General features: G+C 40.6%; 1 protein-coding gene across 3 annotated transcripts in view; it reads right to left on the reverse strand.

Moving 5' to 3' along the window:
* Nucleotides 1–20,908, reverse strand: part of ptprsa (protein tyrosine phosphatase receptor type Sa) — a 223,589-nt gene that overhangs the window by 112,049 nt on the left and 90,632 nt on the right. For all 3 annotated transcript variants that reach the window (XM_041039589.1, XM_041039590.1, XM_041039588.1), the window contains 2 exons: nt 13,383–13,605; nt 960–1,105 (listed from right to left, as the gene is read on the reverse strand). In XM_041039589.1, the coding sequence (XP_040895523.1) occupies nt 960–1,105; nt 13,383–13,479 (243 nt within the window). In that variant the 5' untranslated portion in view covers nt 13,480–13,605. The remainder of the gene's footprint in view (nt 1–959; nt 1,106–13,382; nt 13,606–20,908) is intronic.

Here is a 20,908-nt window from a genome sequence, read left to right on the forward strand (position 1 = left end):
CTCTGTGTACTGCCATCATCCTTAACGAAAGCAACTTTTTAATTAAGAGACACTGAGCATCAATCAAGACTTTTAGAGATGCCATCTGGGACGCCTGCCGAGAACCGAACAACAAACATCATGAATAACCCACAGAAAGACTCATTTGCACAGACAGGGCTGCATGCAGAAAAAAAAAAACAGCACTGGAAACAAGAATGTGACAATGGCAGAGTCAGCCAAGTGCAAAGAGGACAGAGTCGGAGGAATGGGAGAGCTCTACATTGCATTAGTGGGCGACTGCAGCTAATGGTGGACCACATCACTCAGAGGTTAGTGCAGCCTGTCCATGTAAAGATTGGTCGCTGTTGTCCAGAACTATTTGTGAAAACTGTGGGTGAAGAAAGCAAATGAACACCCTTTTCAAAAAGACTGCGTGGGAACCCAATTGCAATAGAAGACTGTGCTTGTAATGTGGTGCAGGGCTGCGATGAAAAAGAGAATGTGTGGAAAAATTTGAAGGTAAAAAAGTGGAATGTGGGAACTTTGCTTGGTAAACTGTACGATACATGTTAATAGGGGTAGACCTATAATGCTAAATCTTATTAGTAAACATAACTGCAGGATTACAGCATAATTTAGAGTGCAGTCAAAACTATTAGCAGTGAACAACAGCTCTCCTGATTCATTAATACTTAACACCAAAATATTTCAGTATAAGCAAACTGTCAAATTTACTGTCATGTACCATTTCCTTTTTCTTTTTTTTTTGTCATTTTACAAAATAAACTGTGGCATAACCAGATACAATCATTAGACAGCTTAACTTCAGAACTGTGTATGAATATTTACTGTGAGTTATTCATTTTTCATCTCATACTTTAGTGTCGTGTTGCATGACAGTACAGTAACACAAATGGCCTGTTGCTAACCATAAAGTCGGCCTCCACATCTGAGGTGTGAGGCAGTGATGAACTCACCTCGATACGCTGGGAGTTGACCTTTTTGCCTTTCTTGTTCCAGCTAACCCTTGGCTTGGGGTCGCCTGTCGCCTGGCATACAAAGGAGACCACGCCCCCTGAGACGCCAATCTGGTCAACAGGAACTTTAGTGAACCGTGGTGGTGCTAAGGAGTGAGGAAGACGAGGGGGAAAGAGAGAGAGAAAGAGACATTAGCACAAACTGCACAGCAGATGTTTCACAACTGGAGCTAACTGCATTCCTTTCAAGGCAGCATTAAATAAGTAGATTTACATTTCTGACATGAATACACACACAGACACCTGACTCTGTAATGTCACCCAAATCTACACTAGCCTCTTCTTGCAACCCTTTCTGTATCTTATGTGTTTCTCACTGTACCAGACACCCACACACACTGTTCTGCAGCAGAGAGAAGACTTGGGTAAGCAAGGGAGACAGCCAGTTTGAGTTTTGGCGAAAGACAAAATAAATACCTCGACAGACAAGACAGACAGATACCAGATGGACAGATAAGCCATTATGGATAGATGGCAACCTATCTACATCAAATCCCACGTGTCCCACATTTAGGACACTTGGGATTTGATGGTCATTGAGGTGATTGAAGCTGTTGCTTTTTTCTGTCAGGGCAGCCTCTTTAACCACTAGGCCGTGTCGTCATTCTCAATTGTCCCCTGTAGTGCAAACTTGGGTTGAATTAAATTAATGTACCTGTATCTGGAAGCCCAATATCAATGCTGTGTAGTTCTGTGTGTAGATCATGACAGTGTGAAATTATATGTTGTTGTTGTGCCAAGGTGCTGATGATTAGTAGCTAAAAAAAAATTACGACCCCACAGGAAAATGGAGTCTGGATACCACCAGTACAGTCGCAAACCTTAAGAAAAAGACATTAAAAAGACGGGGCAGTTCTATACGCTCATAGAACTGAAGTTGTGGTGAAACTGTCAATCAAATGTTCGTAATTTTGGAACTTTTAGTGTTGGTTTTTTTTTTTTTTTCGCTAATGCCTTGGTTGCAGTAGGTTCAAGACAACAAGCCTGAGAGAAAGAGGGAGAGAGAGAAAAACATAATCTCCTGGGGAACTCGTTAAATCTGAATCACACAGATATGTGTGGATGATCAAACAGCCAGCGCATAACGTCAAATTAATAATTAAGGGACCACGGGCCGACACCAGTCTCCAGGCACAGCAAAACACATATGAAGGAGAGTTCCCGCATTCACTATCGGGTAAAAGAGAGAGTGGGTATTTTAAAGAGAACGAGGCCAAGAGAAACAGTGTAAGACAAGGGAAAGGAAAAGAAGCAGGGTGAGTGCACTGCCTCAGGAAAGCAGAGGCAAAGCATGCAAAGTTCACCTCACCTCCCCCAGCTAACACCCAGAATATTTCTGATGCAAATATTACAACAACTTATGGAAACTAGCTTTACTAGTGGTTAATGGCTCGTTAAAATCAAAAGCCGGTTTTGCAGTTTCCCCAAAAAGCTGGATTTTTCCAAAAAGAATGGGCTCGCTAAAGGATGAGCAGTTCTATACATCACATCCAAAACATCAGACAACAAAACGTGTTCCTGCCCTGCTCATGAGTGCGTGCCAGTGTGAGACATACTTAACCTTGATTTTACAAGCTTAGATGTCTGTGAACATTACTGCTGAAAGGAAGGGTACTGGTATGTTCTCTTTGTGCCACCCACGGTCAAATGAGGAGGAAAAAAAAAACTAAAAACTTTTGCTGCTGTAATATTATGTTTCCTTTTTTCAGACTAGCTGTCAGCAGCCAGAGCTGCTTACCTACAGATGAGCAGAGTCGCTCTCATCTTGCTTTGATTTTTGTCTGTTTTATCATCCTTTGTTCTTGGGTAATTTGGTGCATATGTAGCTCTAGGGGTAAAACATGACACTAACTCTAAGGCCAGTAGTAGTACAACCATCAATGCTAAAATTTAAACATGGTATTATCGCTCTTAAAGGTGCTTTTCTCTGGCATCAAGGAATTTTTGCCTACTTACACTCAATTTCCATTCTGATACTACACAACACAGCTTTACACAACGCAGCTCCTTTTCATTTAACTCCCCTTACAGTGTGCCCTCTGTCGAAACAGAAGAGGGATTTATACAGAGCAGGCCTGTGGCAGTGGTTCTGCTGAAGGCCAGCGCTCTTTGATTAGTTTTCCCCTGGACCATTCGACATTTCCACCCAGTTGCCCTCTCTCTCCCTCTTTTTTCTCTTGCCTCATAGAATGAGAGAGATGTACAATAAATGTGCTTGCCCGCATGTCAGTCTGAATTTATCTCCTGACAGATTCAGTATTTTGTCATAGAATTTTTTTTTTTTTATGTATTTTCTCTAGTTTTCTCTCAGTTTTCAACATTACCTCAGGAAGGTTTAAAGCGAGAGGCTGGGAGATAAAATGGCTGAAATGAAAAAAAGAAGACGAAGAGGAGTGCAGCAGGAGGTGACGAGGTCAGTGGTGAAGAGAAGGTGACAGGAGGTCCAGGGACTAGAAGAAATGATGTGAAGAGAGAGGGCAAGACCGAAAGTGCTAAATATTTCATCAACAAAGAAAACTTTTCTGCCTTGCTCTTCTTTTTTGTTATTTGTAGTTTTTTAGCCTTTTTTCTCTAAACAACAGATGTAAACAGAAGATTCGCATGACTTTTTGCATAGCCATTTAATAGATAAGGATAATAGATAATGATAATATCCACTGTCTGTTGTATATTGTGCATACATAACAATATTACCAAAACATTTAGACAGGTTTCTGTTTCCACTCTGCTGTCTCACTCTCTTATGCTTGCCTACTTATGGGCAAGGGGCATTGTAAGGACTAAAATAAGCAAATATTCAGTTGTTTAAAATAATATACAGTGAATGGTAAGAAAAAATGGTGAGAAAAAAATGCACAAGAACATATTTTTGTGCTTTTGTATGGTAAACATAGTGTGTTATGTCCGTGTGTGCATATGTGTGAATGTGTCTGCCTGTGTTTTCATGCTATCACCCTTTCGCCAATGGCTGCGGGCCCATGAATGCCTATTACTACAGGTATGCGGTGTGTGATCGTGTGAACTCTGATGAGCGTAATTAACCTTTTTTTTTTTCAATTCTCCTCAGCTGTGTGCCTCTGGGCCTCCGCTGCCAGTTACTGCTGACTTTGAACCTTTCTTTTTTTCAGAATTTGAACCTTGCCATGTAGCCAGTAATTGCAGAATAGAAAAGGATTTGTGGTGTAGGGGTTTAAAATGCTGGAAAAATTCCCAATCATGAGTAATGGCATAGACCACACCATATTACTGACAGATTCACAAACATTATATTTCCGATTTGAGAACTTTATCTCGAAAAGGTTCCCTCTACACATTTGGTGTGGTACACCAAATGTGTAGAACTATACCTTAATGACATACAGCTATAGCTAATTTCCTCGGTATAAGTATTTTAACATCTTTTCTATAGTAAGTCAAACATATACAAGTTAATGTGGAAAACCCTTGAATGTCTTTCTATGTTTCATGGCTATAGAATATACTTTAGAATGTCCTCTGCTTTCAGACCTCTACTTTACAGACCTTTTGGGGTTTGATTCCCACCAGTGCCACCTTTTCTAAAAATGTATGCACTTCTTTTCCTATGAGGTACCTTGTATAAAAGTCTCCAAAAACCAGCGTATGTTATGTTACCAGAGATGACATTGAAAGGACATTACACCCGCAGTGGCCATTTGTCCCTTCCACCAAAGTCTCTCTCTATTCCCCTTGCTTCCCTCAGAGAGACTGAGGTACAGCACTACCCAGATAAGCACGCAAGACCCGTCTTTATCTGCCTGGCAGGGGGACATGGACTGGGCTAAAATAACCAGCAATGGGGGCCCGACTATCTTCACAAGGCCCCAAGAATAGAACAGATCCATGCAAACACGACCAGCTAGCAGGAGGAAAAAAACTCACACTGTGCATACAGACGCTTGTTTAGCTAATACAGCAACCACCTGCTACTGGCCTCTACCTCTGTTGGACCTGATAAGACAGAATACACCAGCACTGTGACTATAAAGTGGTGGAGAGAGAGAGGTGGGTATGTGAATACGAGACGGCTCCATTTACGGTACTTTACTGTTGTCGTTTGGTAAGGGGAGCGCTAGCGGAGGGAGGGAACTGGCTTTATGACTAATTCAGTAATTGATGGAGAAAAGCTTCTCGGGTCATAAATAGGGGCCATTATCCACTGAATTAGCAAAGTGGGAGACAAAATGACGCACAGCCATTCAGTGATTTGCAGAGAAAAGCAGGAAATTGGGAACTTGTTATCCATCTTGCTACAAATAGGTATCTTTCACAGAGACCTTTTTTTTTCTTACCAACAATGTCTGAACAGAACATTTGGTACTATTAAAGGTACTACAAGAAACCTAATTCCAGTTTCCTTCCTCTCATGCGGCAGATTGGCAAGAGGGTGTAATGTGAAGATGCAGATAAGAATAACATTTTTTACATATTACTATTTTTTTTTCTTTTTACCATTGCATCGGTTTCTCTGAATACAAGCAGCAAGTTAAAATCGTGAAACTTAATTTTCATATTAGCCAAACAGCAGACACATGACACACAAAGGGGCACTGTCAAGACTGACTACTTGGGGAAAAAAACAACAACCAATGAACAGAGAGCGGTGTAGCTCAACTTGTCCAGGACTTCTCTTTGACTTTGTAAACAGTTGTGTCACATCATAATTTCATGTTGTACTTTGTCTAATTGGAACTTTGGGCATTTTCTATATATTTAAATATAATTTACTAGACATTTCTAAACTTTCCAAGTTGATGCCACTGTGCAGTGGTAATAAACCAAGTCAAGTGGACTAGCAGTGCAGAGAGATGTTGCTGACGGTGAACTACAGAAACGTGGACCTCTGAAGTGTAGAGATTTACTAGCTTGCAGTATCTGCCTAACAGCTATCCATAAGACTCAGCAGGCCGCCAAGCTGCTAGAGCTGCCCGTTCGTCAGTCCTACACCTGATTTAAAGTTCTACCATCCTATATCAGCACATACACACAAAACAGAGGGATGGAGAGACAAACAGACAGATGAATAGACAGATTCAGCCAAATGTGCACTCAAGTGAATGCAAGAACAGGCGCACACAGAAACAAACACACAAACAGACACACAAACACTCTTTCTCCCTCTCACTCAGACACACCACACACCTTCTAGGCCCAAACAACCAAGCCCCATCAATCAGGACCAATTCTCACAGGCTGCCTGGACAAGCGCCATCGCTATGGAAACCAAGCCTTTACTCTAAACCCGTCTTGCTTTGTCTTGTCTGGAGGTTTTGACACATAATCACTGCCAACAAAGACCAGCAGACTTCTGCAAAAACTTGAACCAGGCGAGAAGGAGAGAAAGGAAGAAAGAGAGAGGGAAACACTCTTTTGGGCTTCAGCAAAAAGGAGAAAGGACAGAAAAAAAGCTGGTTAGTCCGTTAGCCTCTGATGGACAATTTGAAGGCATCAACATTGGGCAACTTGTGCTGGCGAAGATGAAGAGAAGAGGATCTTGATCTTTAACAACGGGGCTAGTGTTTCTTCAGTCATTCAGACAACAATGCAGTGTCTGATATGAGATCCTTTTATCGTCTTTAACTAATTTTATAACAGAGGGCACTACATTTCCACTGAATCTGATCAGCTAAATATAGCAGCACCTGCAGAAATCTGTAGCACCTGTTATAATCTAAAACTCTGTATTCGAGAACTGGAAGATGAGCACTTTCCGTCTCTCTTTGTCTGTTGCCAAGGTACTTTTGAGCAGTACACTTAACTCATAATGGTGATGCCGAAGGGGAAAACTGTGTAATACTGTGATTATGTTGGTGAGGTGTGATTGTCTGAAATTGTCTGAATGTGTGCTTAAAATAAGCATGCGAGCTCTGCCAGTCAGGATAGAAAAATTACAGTCTAAACTAATCTCAGCTGAAGCCATATTCTGTGGGGCATGTTGTGGGTCAGGCTCCATTCCTATGTTACTTTGGCTGTGCAAGCTTAAGGGTTAATGAAACAGTTGCTATTCCAATTAAAAAATAAAAAAGAAAGGCTAATTGGGATTTGGTCTTGGGGCAGCTGGGGTGCCAAGCAGTTGTGGACATAATGATTCACAAAGAGACTTTGTGCTGCCCGGATTGTATAGCCAATTCCCACAGTGGAAAACTGTCCAACCTGTAAGCTCAAATGGGATCATTCTCCTTTCACCAAATTAATAAAAAGGCAGGATGAGATTATTTTACCTGTTTGAATACAATTAAATTTACGTGAAGAAAATTAAAATTATGACTCTTCATTAGGAATTATTTTTCTATTTGCTTTTTCCATTTGCTTGACAAAAACAAAGATATCAAGGCTCAGTAGAACATGAGATATGTAAAAATTCATGTTTTCATGTTTTTGTGCAAACCTTTCCCCATTGCATCACACAGAGTGCCATCTATGTTGACTGCACTCCAAACAAACTCATAAGGCTCAGGCTTTGCAGTCCATGAGGGAATTGTGGCAGGATGTGGGAACTCAGTATAAAATAAGTTCTGGAGTGTTAGTACCCAGAGGTGAAAAATGCTGCACGACCACACTGCTGTCAGAGCGAAGCTGGATTCTTAAAAGAGTGGCACACTTATAATATGCACGAATTGGTCCCGTTGAAACCATTGTTGAAGGCTAAAGAAAAAAGCAAAAGACACTAAGTTTCTTTAAGCCCACTGGAAATAAATAGGCTCGATTCCTCAGAGAGAGAGGAGGGAAATTCAGCTTAAGTGTGTGTGTGTCTGATTTCAAAATGGCCACAGAACACACACAGAGAGGAGGTGAAATGGGAACAATTTTGTGTCATTTAGAGACTCAGTTGAGGCAGTTGACACTTGATGGCTCATTAAATGAAGAGGACACCTCCAATTTCCAAAGGTGCTTAAGTCTGATCAAAACAAAGGACAAGAGAATGAAGAAAATGGACACAAAACAATCGTATCTCTCTCTCTCTCTCTCTCTCTCTCTCTCTCTCTCTCTCTCTCTCTAAAATTAGCCAACCAACACATGCTTCTTGGGCCTAAACAAACCCTTTGAAGATCTTGACTTGCTCATAATAACATTGGAGGCATTATAATTTTAAAAGCCACCTTTGTGGTGTATTGAATTCCTCTCTACTGGTAGAAGGAAAAACAACTGAGGATAGCACCTTTCAAGAACTTCGATCACTTGTACTGTCAAACTGAGTTCATATGGCATCGCTCAAATTACTGGACCATGTTACTGAAAAGAGACAGAAAAAAAGAGATGATGGCAAAAAAGAAGAGATATAAGCATCACCCACACCATGGCTACAAGCTTAGAAGACAGCTATTTGATCATTTGTGCTGACCAAAACTGTGCTTTTAGAGGTGCGTTTGAATAAAATAAACTATAGTGACTGGATTTTCTTCTGATACTGCTGCCACAACATTTTATCTATCCGGACTAATTTGATGGTCCCCTCTGTAATCATATGTGCTAGAACTCCACTGATGATTAGCTGTTTGTTCTTTCAGCACTGCAAATACTTTCAATGGTGCTAGAAACTTGGTTCCTTGTCGACAGTGTTCGGCTGTCTTGTATCATTTAGTCCATTAGTCCATGTCTAACAAGTCAGCGCTTTGACCATAGGCACCTAAAGCCCACACGCAACAAGATCCCACAGTCGGTTTGAAGTCTGACTGACAAACATTTAAGAAGAGGGAAAAGTGGCTTCTTGCACCACTACAGAAACTGTTTTCCTCCACTATTTGTAAGTGTAAAGCTCTGAGAATTCAACCAATGAGAACCTTAGAAATGTTGACAGTGCCAACAAGAAGCTTGGGACAGGGCTTCATGCATGTAATACAATTAAAAATTAACTTGTTTTCTTCTCATTTGAGAGAAAAAAATGTTTTATGGAGTAAAGCATGGGGCTAAGTGTGCAACAGCAGGGTGCACACAAAATTAAATTTGACAGAATTAACTTGACAGTGTTGGCTCAAGTATAATTTGACTGGTAAAGATAAGGAGTGAGTGAAGGAGCAGGAAAAACAGAGAGCAATGGAGAGAAACAAGGAGAGAGAAACAGAGACGGAGATGTAGGGAACAAGAACAAGAAAATAACAGCTCCACTAAGGGGCTTCATTTTTTCCAATTGGCAGCTTCAAAGGAATATAAATAATTGAACACCTTCACCCCATCACTGTGAGTTCTGGCCAATTACTATTAGGACTGCTTTGCCAAGAATGCTACTGTTGAGGACTCTAAAAGGCCGAAAGAAAGGAGGAGGAAAAAGTGAGGAGGTGAAAGGCCAGAAAAAGTGTTGACAAATAACGTTGTCTCCCTGTACAGGAACACATACCCAAACACAATACTGAAAAATTGTGTTACTTCATTCAAGAAAAGTCAATAAATTGCAACACTGTGGAAATGAATTTATAAAAAGTTTTACTCCCAAAGGTCAACAACAGAACATGACTTGTCATAATGGGACTTGTTAATGGTAGCAGAGCTGCTGAAGCTGAGGTTTGCTCAGGTTATTTTTAGTGTCTGATGGAGTGTGTTGTGACGCCACTTCTTTGCGTGTGAATGGTGAACACCATGGCAACTCTCTCACTCCACGGTTCATAAATTAAAAAAACAGACAACTATTAATACAAGATAGTATTCATATATTTAGTAACTTCAGTTCCCACAGTTTCAATATTCACTGACAAATTTTTAATTAGCCTCTCTTAAGGTGTTAGAAACTCTTGATGGCTGAAGTGAAAAACCAGAATGGCACTCAGTACAGTGCATATCTCCACCAAGGCCAAACACCTCTGTCTAGCTCTTATAATAAAGAAATAAAAGTTAAAAGGAAGTAATCCGACAACATAAATGATTTATTTGTCATAAAACATAGTAAGTACAACTCTTCTTCCAACAGATCAGGATTATTATCAAGATCTGCATCAAACTGCTCAAACTCCAGACTCATAGACCGCAACACCACATGACCATTTCACCAATATGTCTGATTTTTTACATCAAGATCCACATATTATTTCCTGAGAAAAGAAGAAGAAGAAAAAAAAGCCCTTTCTCACAAAGTTAAGGAAGATTCTTGGACCTGCCCCTTTAACTGGATCTGTACCAAAGTTTAATGGGTTCTTCCTTGGCCCGTGCACCGTCCCTCCACCGAGTTTGGCACAAATCGGTTCAGTACTTACTATGTAATCCTACTGACAAATAAACAAACAAACAAATGGGGAATGGGTGAAAACATAATTTCTTTAGCGGAGGTAATTAAACACACCTTTTAACTGCTGTGTTTAATTCAGTTCTTTTAACCAATACTATACAACATAACAGTTTATATACTATACCCTTAAAACTTGTATTATATTTATTATCATATTTTAAATGATTGTTATTTATGGACAGGCCTTTAAGCTAAAAGGTCCAAACAAACATTACAAAATGAATATCACATGTAAACACAATTACTTTGGGTTTTTCTCGTGAAATGAATGCATAACACCGCCATCTAGTTTTCTTTTCTGTGCTACAACTAATATTATGGATTTATAACTTGCTCAATATGTCATAGCCACCTACGACAAAGCTTACTTGACACTCCACACATTAGTATAATTCAGCATTTGCACACACACACACACATAGATGCGTGCACCTGCACACAAATTTTATGCCAACATGTAGACAAATATAAGCATGCACACACAAACAGGGAGCCGAGCATTATTGAGGTTGGGGTGGCGCGATTTATTGAGCCATCTCTCTTTCTCTTTTGATTAAAAATGTCTCCTCCTCACAGTGATTTATGAGTGTAAATGGAAAGGCATGAAGGGCAGAGAGAGAGAGAGAGACAGAGAGAGGGAGGGATGTGAGAGAAAAGGATGACATCATTCTTTCAGCTGGGCACTTCTGCACAAAAGTGGCATTTACTGTGTGTGGGGGTGTGAGACACAGAAAGTGTTGATACAAGGTGGGGGTTGGTGTCGTTGCCCCCCCCCCATTCCAATCCTTGCAGTCCACCAGGTGGGACTGAATATAATTGGACAACTGCACCACTGGGCTGTGTGTGTGTGTGTGTGTGTGTGTGTGTGTGTGTGTGTGTGTGTGTGTGTGTGTGTGTGTTTGTGTCTGTGTGTGTGTGGTTGTGCATGTGGGTGTGAAAGACAATCGAAGATAGCAAAGGTAGTGTGTGAGTGAGCGCATATGCTTCTGAGCTTAATAGAGGGGCAACACTGTGTGGCCCCAAAAAGAGACGAGAATAAGACACAGTGTGCGTATGAATATGGGCAACAAGGAGGGGGGCAAAAAAAAACCCCAAAAAAACATGAGTATGAGCAAGAGACAATAAGACAGGGTGAGAGAGCTTGACAAAACAAGCGATATCCATATCCACAGGCAGAGCAGACAAAGAGTGGCACATACTGACAGATGGGGAGAGAGCCCTGCTGTTAGTGTATTATAAGTGTGTGTGTGTGGGTGAGAGAGAGAGAAAGAGAGAAAGCAAGATAGAGAGAAGGAAAGCTAATCTCCATCAAATGTGAAGCAGACTGCACTGAATGTTATTTAAACCAGGGTGGGAACACTGGGGCTGTTCAGGTGGAGGAGGAAAAAAACAGAGTCCAGATGTACTGGGTAAGTGACAAGAATGTGCAACAAACTGTCTTAACATGAAACATTTTAAGAGGAGGAGCTATTGCACCTTTACTTTACTTTCACTCTGAAGATGAGTGTAAGAGGCAAAAAGAAAGAGAACCAAGAGGAGACATCTGTTTGACATGTCTGAGTGCAATTTCAGACAGCTGAGCTGAAAGACACTCAAATTATGCTACCAGACACTCAAACCACCATGCAATCAAAAGTAGACAGCTCTGTTGCAACACGAGAAAATCAAGTCCCCTTCATGTTATTGTGAAACACTGAGAATACACTCAGTGAATGTCAGAAACTGAGACAAAGGAAAAGACTGAGGGAACAAGGTGAAAAATACAATTTATCCCTCTAATTACCTAAGATAGATGGGAAAAAGAAGCACGACTCAACTTCCCTAAAAATTTCACACTGTAGGACCGTATGCATGAAATATCACACTGGCTGAATCTGTGGATATTTTTAAGAGCCATTTTAAGATGTATATTTATTCGCTCAAAATTTTGACGGATTCTGCATTTTTGATTAGATCTTCCTCATTTTGTTACATTTTTGCAGACTTAATCTAGTTGGGAAGAATGCTTAAGTATGAATATAGCTGATACCTCCCTGCATTTTGCTAATTTGCATGCATATAAGATGTACGTATATGTGCTCCTCTTGTGAAAAGCTGTTTGGTACAAACTTCCTTTTTTATAAGTGCTATATGAAGAAACTTGAACTAGATTTTTTTTTTTTTTTTTTTTTTAACTTTTGTACTAAGAGAAACACAGAGGAGGAAGTAAGAAGATAAAATTACATCCTGTCAGAATGAGACAATGTCACAGCCCCGCTTTTCTAAAGATAATGTGTGTGGAAACACATTATTTACAGGTTGCAAGTAAGTACAGTCAGCTCACAGACATGCAGTCAAATGAGCAGAAACTTGTCACTGACCCTCCCTCCCACACACAAGTTCAAATGATCTATAGACTTACACACATTCATACATACAGTATATAATCCTTTAACATACTCACCAACACACTCACCCACACACACGCACACACACAGGATTTACAAACAATGAAACTCAAGGGGGAGCCTCCCCACCTCGCCATCACTCTTGTTCTATTTCTCTGCAGAGCCTCCTCTTTGTTTTGTCTCCTTAATGCTGCTCTAAGCCCATCTTAACAGGGAAATGGTGCAGAACAAATCCTAAGCAGGAGTTGACAGGGTGGGATAAGAGACTTCTGATGGTCCTCTGTTAGTAACGAGGAAGTTATGGGGTACAATTTATGCAGACACCATGAATGAATGGTAAATATTTTGAGATATCGCTGATGTTAAATTGTGGGGCTGAGTGGTAGCCCCAGAAATAGCTAATCTCTGAAAAGTTACATGTTCAGTCTGTTCAACAGTTGACATGTTATCAGCAGCTACATGTCTAACATGTCCTGGTCTCCTTGTACAGTATCAGTGAGGCCCTACATGCTCACTCACTGTAAGAACATCAGCTAAAAAGCCTAAAAGTAAAACCTTGCTCTTGATATTGTGGTGCCATTCTTACTTTCTTTGACTGAGGCAGAAGCAGAGACTTACTGACTTACTTACTCCCCATTTCTAACCAGGGCATTAGATGTGAATGATGACCCTTCAAAGAACACTGCTTAAAGCTGAGAAGTTATCAGTAGCAGTACAGCTAGTCAACGTCTTGATACTTACATAAGGCGTGGGAGCTAGTGAGCAGCAGTGATAGCAGCAGAGTGGTGACAGGCAGCAGGAGTGGCAAGGAGAGGCGAGGGGCACTGCCGGTGGCCATCTTCACTCCAATGGGGAAAGGGGGACAAGGAGGGGTGGGGTAGGACTAATCCTTGACCTGGCCGGAGAGCCGAGGCCCCGACTACGCAGGGAAGGTTGGGGTCTTCACGCAGGACAGCTTGGCACTCTGCAAAAAGACAGAAAGAAAGATAAATTAGAATTTTTTTGTTCTCAATTTTATTTATGCAAGAGCCATGATACTGTGTTTCAACAATGTTCAGATTCACTTTCATAGTTACACAGGTTCACACCTGGGGTTCAGATGTTTGTCGCACTGAATTTTCTACAAATGACAGAACATCAAAACACCCAATAAACAAAAAAAAGAAAAACCCAAAACTACATAATCTTTACATTCTGTGAAACTAAACACATTAGTTTGACTGTTACAGAAGCTCTAGATGGGAAAAAAAATGGCGCTAAACTATATGAATTACTTTTGTGCATCTGACACACAGACTAGGCCACTCTGCTATGTTTTTCACAACCCCTCATTTCTGCTGACACATAAATGGAAGGAAGGTAATAGGGTGTCAGTGACACTACTGGAAGCAAAGTGTCACGTACCCAAACGCTGTAACCTTCCCATCTTCCAACCGGCATCTTTTTACATCCCTTAATTAGCAGGGGAGTCACTGTTTTCTTTCTTTTTTTATTCCTAATCGTCTGATCTTGTACTTATTTGCTTATCTCATTGCCTTGTAATTACACAGGCACCCAATGATATTCCAGGCACCGTCTCTTTGTTTCAAATTGGCATTAGTCCCCCAAGCTACACAAAAGGACCGGGGATGCCTCCCACCACACACACACACACACACAGACACACACACACACACACACACACACTGTTTCTCTCATTTATATGTCAGGTGCAGCACAGTACCACTACCAAGTGGTTCTACATAGTCTGTAATTAAACAGACGTGAATAAAGAGACAAAGAAAAAGAGAACTGAGAGAGATCCATGGCATGAATATAATGAATTAGTCAATTTCCTTTTTTTTGTATGAGGTTCATCTGACGCCCATATCCAGAGCATCTTACAGCAAGATGAGTGAGCAGGTAAGCTTCGCAAAGGTGGGCGGTCTCGCTAAAAGACACTTAAACAGAAGTCCGTCTCAACATAAAAACACAAAACTGTCCACTCTCAGAGGACCCAAATCACAGGACCTGGGCTCAAGCCCCTGTCTGTAAGAATCTACCCTGATTTTGTGTCCTTGCGCAAGACACTAAACTCCTCCCAGCTCCGGACATGCTACTACTCACCTGAGCCTACATGAGGGGTGAGGGCGACTCTCTAGAAGTGATATGAATTACCAGCACACTGGGTGGTTAACATGGTACAACAGTACAAACTGTGCCGACAGTGTGCAGTTTATGGTGGATGCCCTGAAGCAACGTTTTTTTCCGGGTAATCTAGAGGTGAAAGATAATATTCTGTCTGCACAGGTTTAACTTTTGATCCATGAAACAGCCACTTTCAAATTGTCTCTGAACACTTCATAAAATCCTTACCTGCTAACTCAAAGTGAGTTGCCAAGACAAGACTGTCAGTGGATGAAATGTAGCATAACTGACAGACAGTTATAATCGCTATCATTCAGATGCAATCAGGTTCAGAAGCACACAGTCCAAGAGAAAGCGACAGACAACTTTAGAGGTCAACCACACCAGTGGAACAGATGGATACAGCCATCACTTACACATAAAACCACCTCAACTACATTATTATTTATAAAATACCTTTTAATTATGTCACGATCTCAGCTATTTCTATCTTTCATTAAGAACAGAAATGGGGACAACACTGACTAACCCACTATCTTGATCCACAACAGCTTATATGGCTTTAATTCAATGAAATAAAATAAAATAAAATAAAATAAAATCAGTGTACTCTAAAAATAAGTGATTATGCAAACCATGTGAAGCTGCATATTATCAGAAGAGTTGAAAAGCTAATATATGCAGCTGTTTTAAAGGGAACATTTGTGATGGTGGCCTTGTGAGAGACAGAAAACCACAGCTAATTGCAGTGTAACCGAGCTCAGACAGCAGGAATATACAAGCGCCCCACCCTTCACAGCTTCTGGCTCTTCAACTGGTTAGATGAGACACACAGACATACACGGCAGTAGGAACACTTAAAATAAAACCACAAGTGCATACAGCAAAACCCATATGTGACTCAAATGTACACATAACCGTGTAAGGCTACCGGCTTCTGAACACAAATTTTTTTTTTTTTTTTTTTAGATACGCAATTCAAACAGAGAAAGTGAAAACCATGTGACGCGTGCACTAACAAAAACACAAAAGACATCAACAACAGGTCTTTTGTGGTGACGCCATGCCAGAAAAGACTGGGTGTCTTTCAGAAGCTCAGATGATCTTTCAACACAATAATACGGGCACACGACCAATATGTGTCCTTGCTTGTTTTTTCTTTCTTTTTCTTCGCCTGGAGGGCAGGTGATGTCATTGGCGAGAACTGAAGGAAATACAGAAACATGAATAGAGAGAATAGGCGAGTATCAAATTGTCTAGGGGACCTCTGAACGATGCCGCTATTGTTCTGAATGTAAACACTGGTGTAGGTAGGGGGAATCTTGCCATGCCTGTAGGGGATTACTCTATCTATGCTCACAAGATGCCGAGGTTTTGATTTATGACCCTCCCCTTAGGGCATGGCATTCTGTCTCCACCTCTAGTTGCTATACAAACTTCACAACACAATTACTACAGCTATTGTTGTTGAACGGCTTCTCCAAACTAGGGATGGATGGGACATGATTGTCAAATTTTCTTGTGGTTGGGGGTGAGGAGCGGGGCAGGGGTGGACGACTTCAAAGAATGGTCGACAACGTCCCAGGGAATATCGAATAGTATTTTTGCCCCTTCTCCAAACACAACCTAAGGCCATGTGTGGACTCCAGTGTAACCATATACACTGACTAAGCAGCTCAATACTGCCTTTTTTTCTGAACTGTAAACAGAGGACATAGAACGGATAGAGAAGTTTAGACAGAAAGATACATACATGCCTACACATTTTAATCCCTGAGGGACTGGCGAAGTTAAAACCTCACCAAAGCAAAATTTTAACCTTAACAGCAAATGCAGCTCTAAACAGAGCTGCCAACATGTCGCTAAAGTAGCCCTTTGCTCAAAAGCAAGTTATGATATCGGAAGCACAGCATGTTTCTCCTGCTGTTAGCACATCCATGGGAAAACCTGTCAACACTTGCTAAAAGCATTCATCGGTTTCTCTCTAGAAATGGGCAGAGGAAAGACAGAGTCTTTAACATTCTGGCAATGCTAGCAGAGAGGCCAATCGATTGATAAACCCCACCATTACCTCAGCTGCTTCCACATTAGGCTGTGATCGAGAGGAAACTGTAAATGCTCATATTTTGCAGATTTCAACGTAACTAGAACAATTGCAACAATTTACTAATTTCTGTGGGAAATCAAGCTAATTACCAATAGTTTGTAATTGTAAAGACTGCACAACATGGACAACGGAAAAGTAAAAGCACAACCTACTCACATTGCTCAAGGGTTATCTAGTTAGACTTTCTAACTCCTTATGGTATCAAGCAGTAAACTCCCAGGTGTCCATTGCAACTGCACTAAGATTAAATTCATCAGGTGCAACTCCAGTGGAATGGTCCTGTTGTTTAGTATTTGCTAGTCAGTAATATTACAAGGAGTTGTTTGTTTTGGAATCTGTCTAAATATTTAACATTTAAAACAGATTTATGGAATAAAGCACTTTTGCACTATAATAATGAACTACTGCACTATAATACACTATATAGCCTACTAGAAATGCATAGAAATACTGCTGCTCCTTTTTTTTTTTTTTATTCAGACTGAAAAGCTTACGGTGTCAAAGTCTATTTATGAAATTCTAGGTAATTCCCACTGATGGGCAATGGCTATATTCTGAAGCTAGATTTTCTTCTGCCTGTGAAAACAGTACTTCTCTCCTGATATTAACCAGTCGTCAGGCTTCAGTAATTACAGCCAAAATGGCGGCACAATTTCCACTGAGTGGTGGCAGTCACTGGCTATCAGGGGTTCACACTTTGACATGGTCAAGCTTTAAATTCAGCTCATTTCCCAATGCAATATTGATACTAATGCATTTGATTATTGAGACTGAGAAAGGCAGCGAAGGGAATGGGAGATGGGAGTTTCTGTCATAAGCATGAAATGAGAGAAAGACCGATGGATATGAAGTGTGTGCACATGCACACCTCCACACATACCACAATAGGCCAAGAAAATGAAAAAGGAAGAGGGGAATCCTACAAAGTGACTGAAGATACAGGCAAGTACACACATGGATTTCTTGATAAGAGACCCTGAGACCAGTGACTTCAAAGGACCAAGCTATTTCCATCCACTCATATACACTGTACTGTTACACTTCCTCCAACCCCGACACACACGCAAACACAGTGTAAAGATGTGAAGTTGTTTTCGCAAGGAGAAAAACAACTACTTATCACCTGAGGGACCACATTTATAATCCTTTTTATGACGTGAATAGCAAGCTCACTCCACACACAGTTAAAAAGACCTCAGTTTGGTTGGGTTTGATGATCAAAACTGATTGTCTGATGTCTAGAACTTCAAAAAGAATAATTTTTTTGGTGTTTGTCTAGGTCCAAAACAAAAAAAAAACAAAACAAACAAAACAAACAAACAAAAAAAAGAAAAAGGAAAGGTGAACTTTCTGAAGGAATGCGCTTCTTTGTGGATTATTTGGTTGTGTCTTGAAAATATCAGTTTTTTGGCTCCAGGATTCTGACAGACCATGTTCAGTCAGTGACTCCCTGCTGCAGCCTGGTAGGGATGTTGTTGAATCTCCAGGGATGGGTGCTGGCCCCTCTATCCTGTAAGGAACTTCGAAGAGGCTGTGGCAAACTGCCTTAGAAAAATAAGTCTAAATGTCACTGGAAGAGTATAGGTTTTCTTTTCTTTTTTTTTTTGAAAACCCACTTCACAAAATTTTGTAATATATTCGCAGGTTAAAACTAAAATAAACTACTGCACATTTTAATAATAATAACAAAAAACATTTGATTATTTAATATTTGCTAAATGTTGTTACCGCCTATTCATAATCATACAAAGGCAAAGACAAGCTAACACAAAAGGCTGACTATATCTAGCTGAGTTTGAGTCACTTTCTCAGAAAACCCTCCAGGACTTTAGCAGCTTTGTGAATGCGATATCAAGCCAAGGCCAAATATTCTTCTATAAAGGCAGGAAATGAGCCAGGTTCTGCACAGGTCAAATCAGGAGTATTTGCAACAAGACCATAACATCAGTGTTCTTAATCGACACCTACAATAAAAGTCTAACAGAAGTCTAAAAATAAGCAATTGTCAGTTGTGCCATTTTCTGTTGTATGATAATGAAAAAAAACACAAATTTCCCAGCAAATACTGCCTTTTTCATAGCTCTCTCTAAACTCTGCTGTTTGCTGTTTATGTTCAGCCTTCAGCTGCCGTCTCTCCCTCTGCAGTCTTTCACCTTAGATGAAGTTTTTATGCGTCAGCCCCGAGTTACTGGCTTTTACCTCAAGCAGTTTACTGCCTTTCATTGATTGATACCTTACAGAGGACCAACAACACAAAGATGTAAGATCCCAGTCTATTCATTGTATCAGTGTGTGTATGTGTGTGTCATGTGCGTTATGACCAGGCTATTTATATGTTGTATTGAATGTACAACAAGTGTCTGTGCTTGTGTATTTGAACCTCTAGGAACAATGCTGTCCATGTATGTTTGTGTGTATTTACTTATTACTATGTATTTATACATGTATGTGACATGCATGCATATTTATATGTGCAGAGACAGTATGTGTATATAATACTTTATATTTGTGGTAGTTTGTATTTGCATATGTTTTCTTATATGCGCAGATGTTTTTACACTGCTGTGTTTCTTTGCACTTTTATGTGTGCATTTGGTGTATAAGTGTGTAATCATTTTCTGGGAACTCATTTAAGTGTGTCCATATATTTTATTTGTTTCTGTACCTGTGTGTTATTGTGTGTGTGCACATCTGTGAGAAGCAGAGGTATACCCAGACACACATACACACACCCCAACCTCAGCTATAAAAGAAGTCTATAGCAACCATCTGTTTTTCACCATGCTGAAATCCTAACAGTATTGATTCCATGTGTCATTGGTAAGGTTCCCCTGCTCCCTTGCACTCTCTCTCTCTCTCTCTCTCTCTGTCTATCTCTTTTCCCCCTCCCTTCCTCACTGCACCTTTTTAGTTTTCTGCATCAGAACATTGACTACATCTTAATACAAACTCTACAATGAGGTAAAAAAAAAGAAAAAAAAAAAGGAAACCCAAACCCCTTGTTACACTGTCCTGTCATACCTAAAAGCAATGTAAATGGTGAGACATACAGGTGGTATAAAAGAAAGAGGAGTGTGTGTGTTTGGCTTCTAAATATATCCCCCCTGATCAGACTAGTCGTCCTTCAAATCCTCCATCTCTGTTTTCGTTTTTCTCCATCTAACCCCCTCCTCTCCCTCATTCCCTCTCTCGCTCCATTCCCCCCTCCAACTCATGCATACTAAACTATGCTTGCATTGCAGATGTTTGGTAGGGAATCACATGAATTTGCATGGAACTGCAGGACTATTATGTAAATGCCCCAGTGTGTATCTACCTCCCTGCTTCACTCTTTCGTTGCCATCCGCTCCATCCTGAGAGATCAGTGTCAAAGGAATTCGAAACAAGGTGCACCTGTCATTAACCACCCTGTGTATCGAATCCACAGTGGAAGGAGAAGACCTCATGCAAGGGAAACATGTTCAAATGCGTTGCAACGTATTGTCAGCAACATTTTAAGCATTACCTCTGACATTAAATGCAATAGTAGAATGAACTCAACATTATTATGCAACAGGTAGTGTGCTGTGCAGAGATCTGACAAGAAACGCAACGATTATTTCTATGAACCTGCGTGTTTGTATATTAGATACAGAAATTGAGCCAGAGGAAAGAGTAGGATCACTCCCTTAAGAAATACATTAAAATACAGAATGTTCAAAACACTGTTTGTAACAGTGGGATGCACAATGTTTCAGAGACACTCATGTTTTCAATTATGGGAAAATTAGAGTCATGTCTTTGGACTTGACTTTCATATGTAAAATGCATTTTCTATTATGGCAATGCATGAGCACTCTTTTGCCTAAAGTGAAAGCTTGTTTGATTAGGTAGGGAGAAGTCCGCTGCTGTGACCTCATTAAAAAATTGCAGAATGCCCTGCCCTAGCAACCTCTCCTTGGAGTAGCTTTCCCATGAGCCTTTGCCCTCAACTGTTCCCAACCTCCCAGGCCCAGAAATGGCGCTTGACGCCTCTGACACACCTTGTGTCAGC

The sequence above is a fragment of the Toxotes jaculatrix genome, chromosome 6 (assembly GCF_017976425.1).
Source record: "Toxotes jaculatrix isolate fToxJac2 chromosome 6, fToxJac2.pri, whole genome shotgun sequence".
NCBI classification, from domain to species: Eukaryota; Metazoa; Chordata; class Actinopteri; family Toxotidae; genus Toxotes; species Toxotes jaculatrix.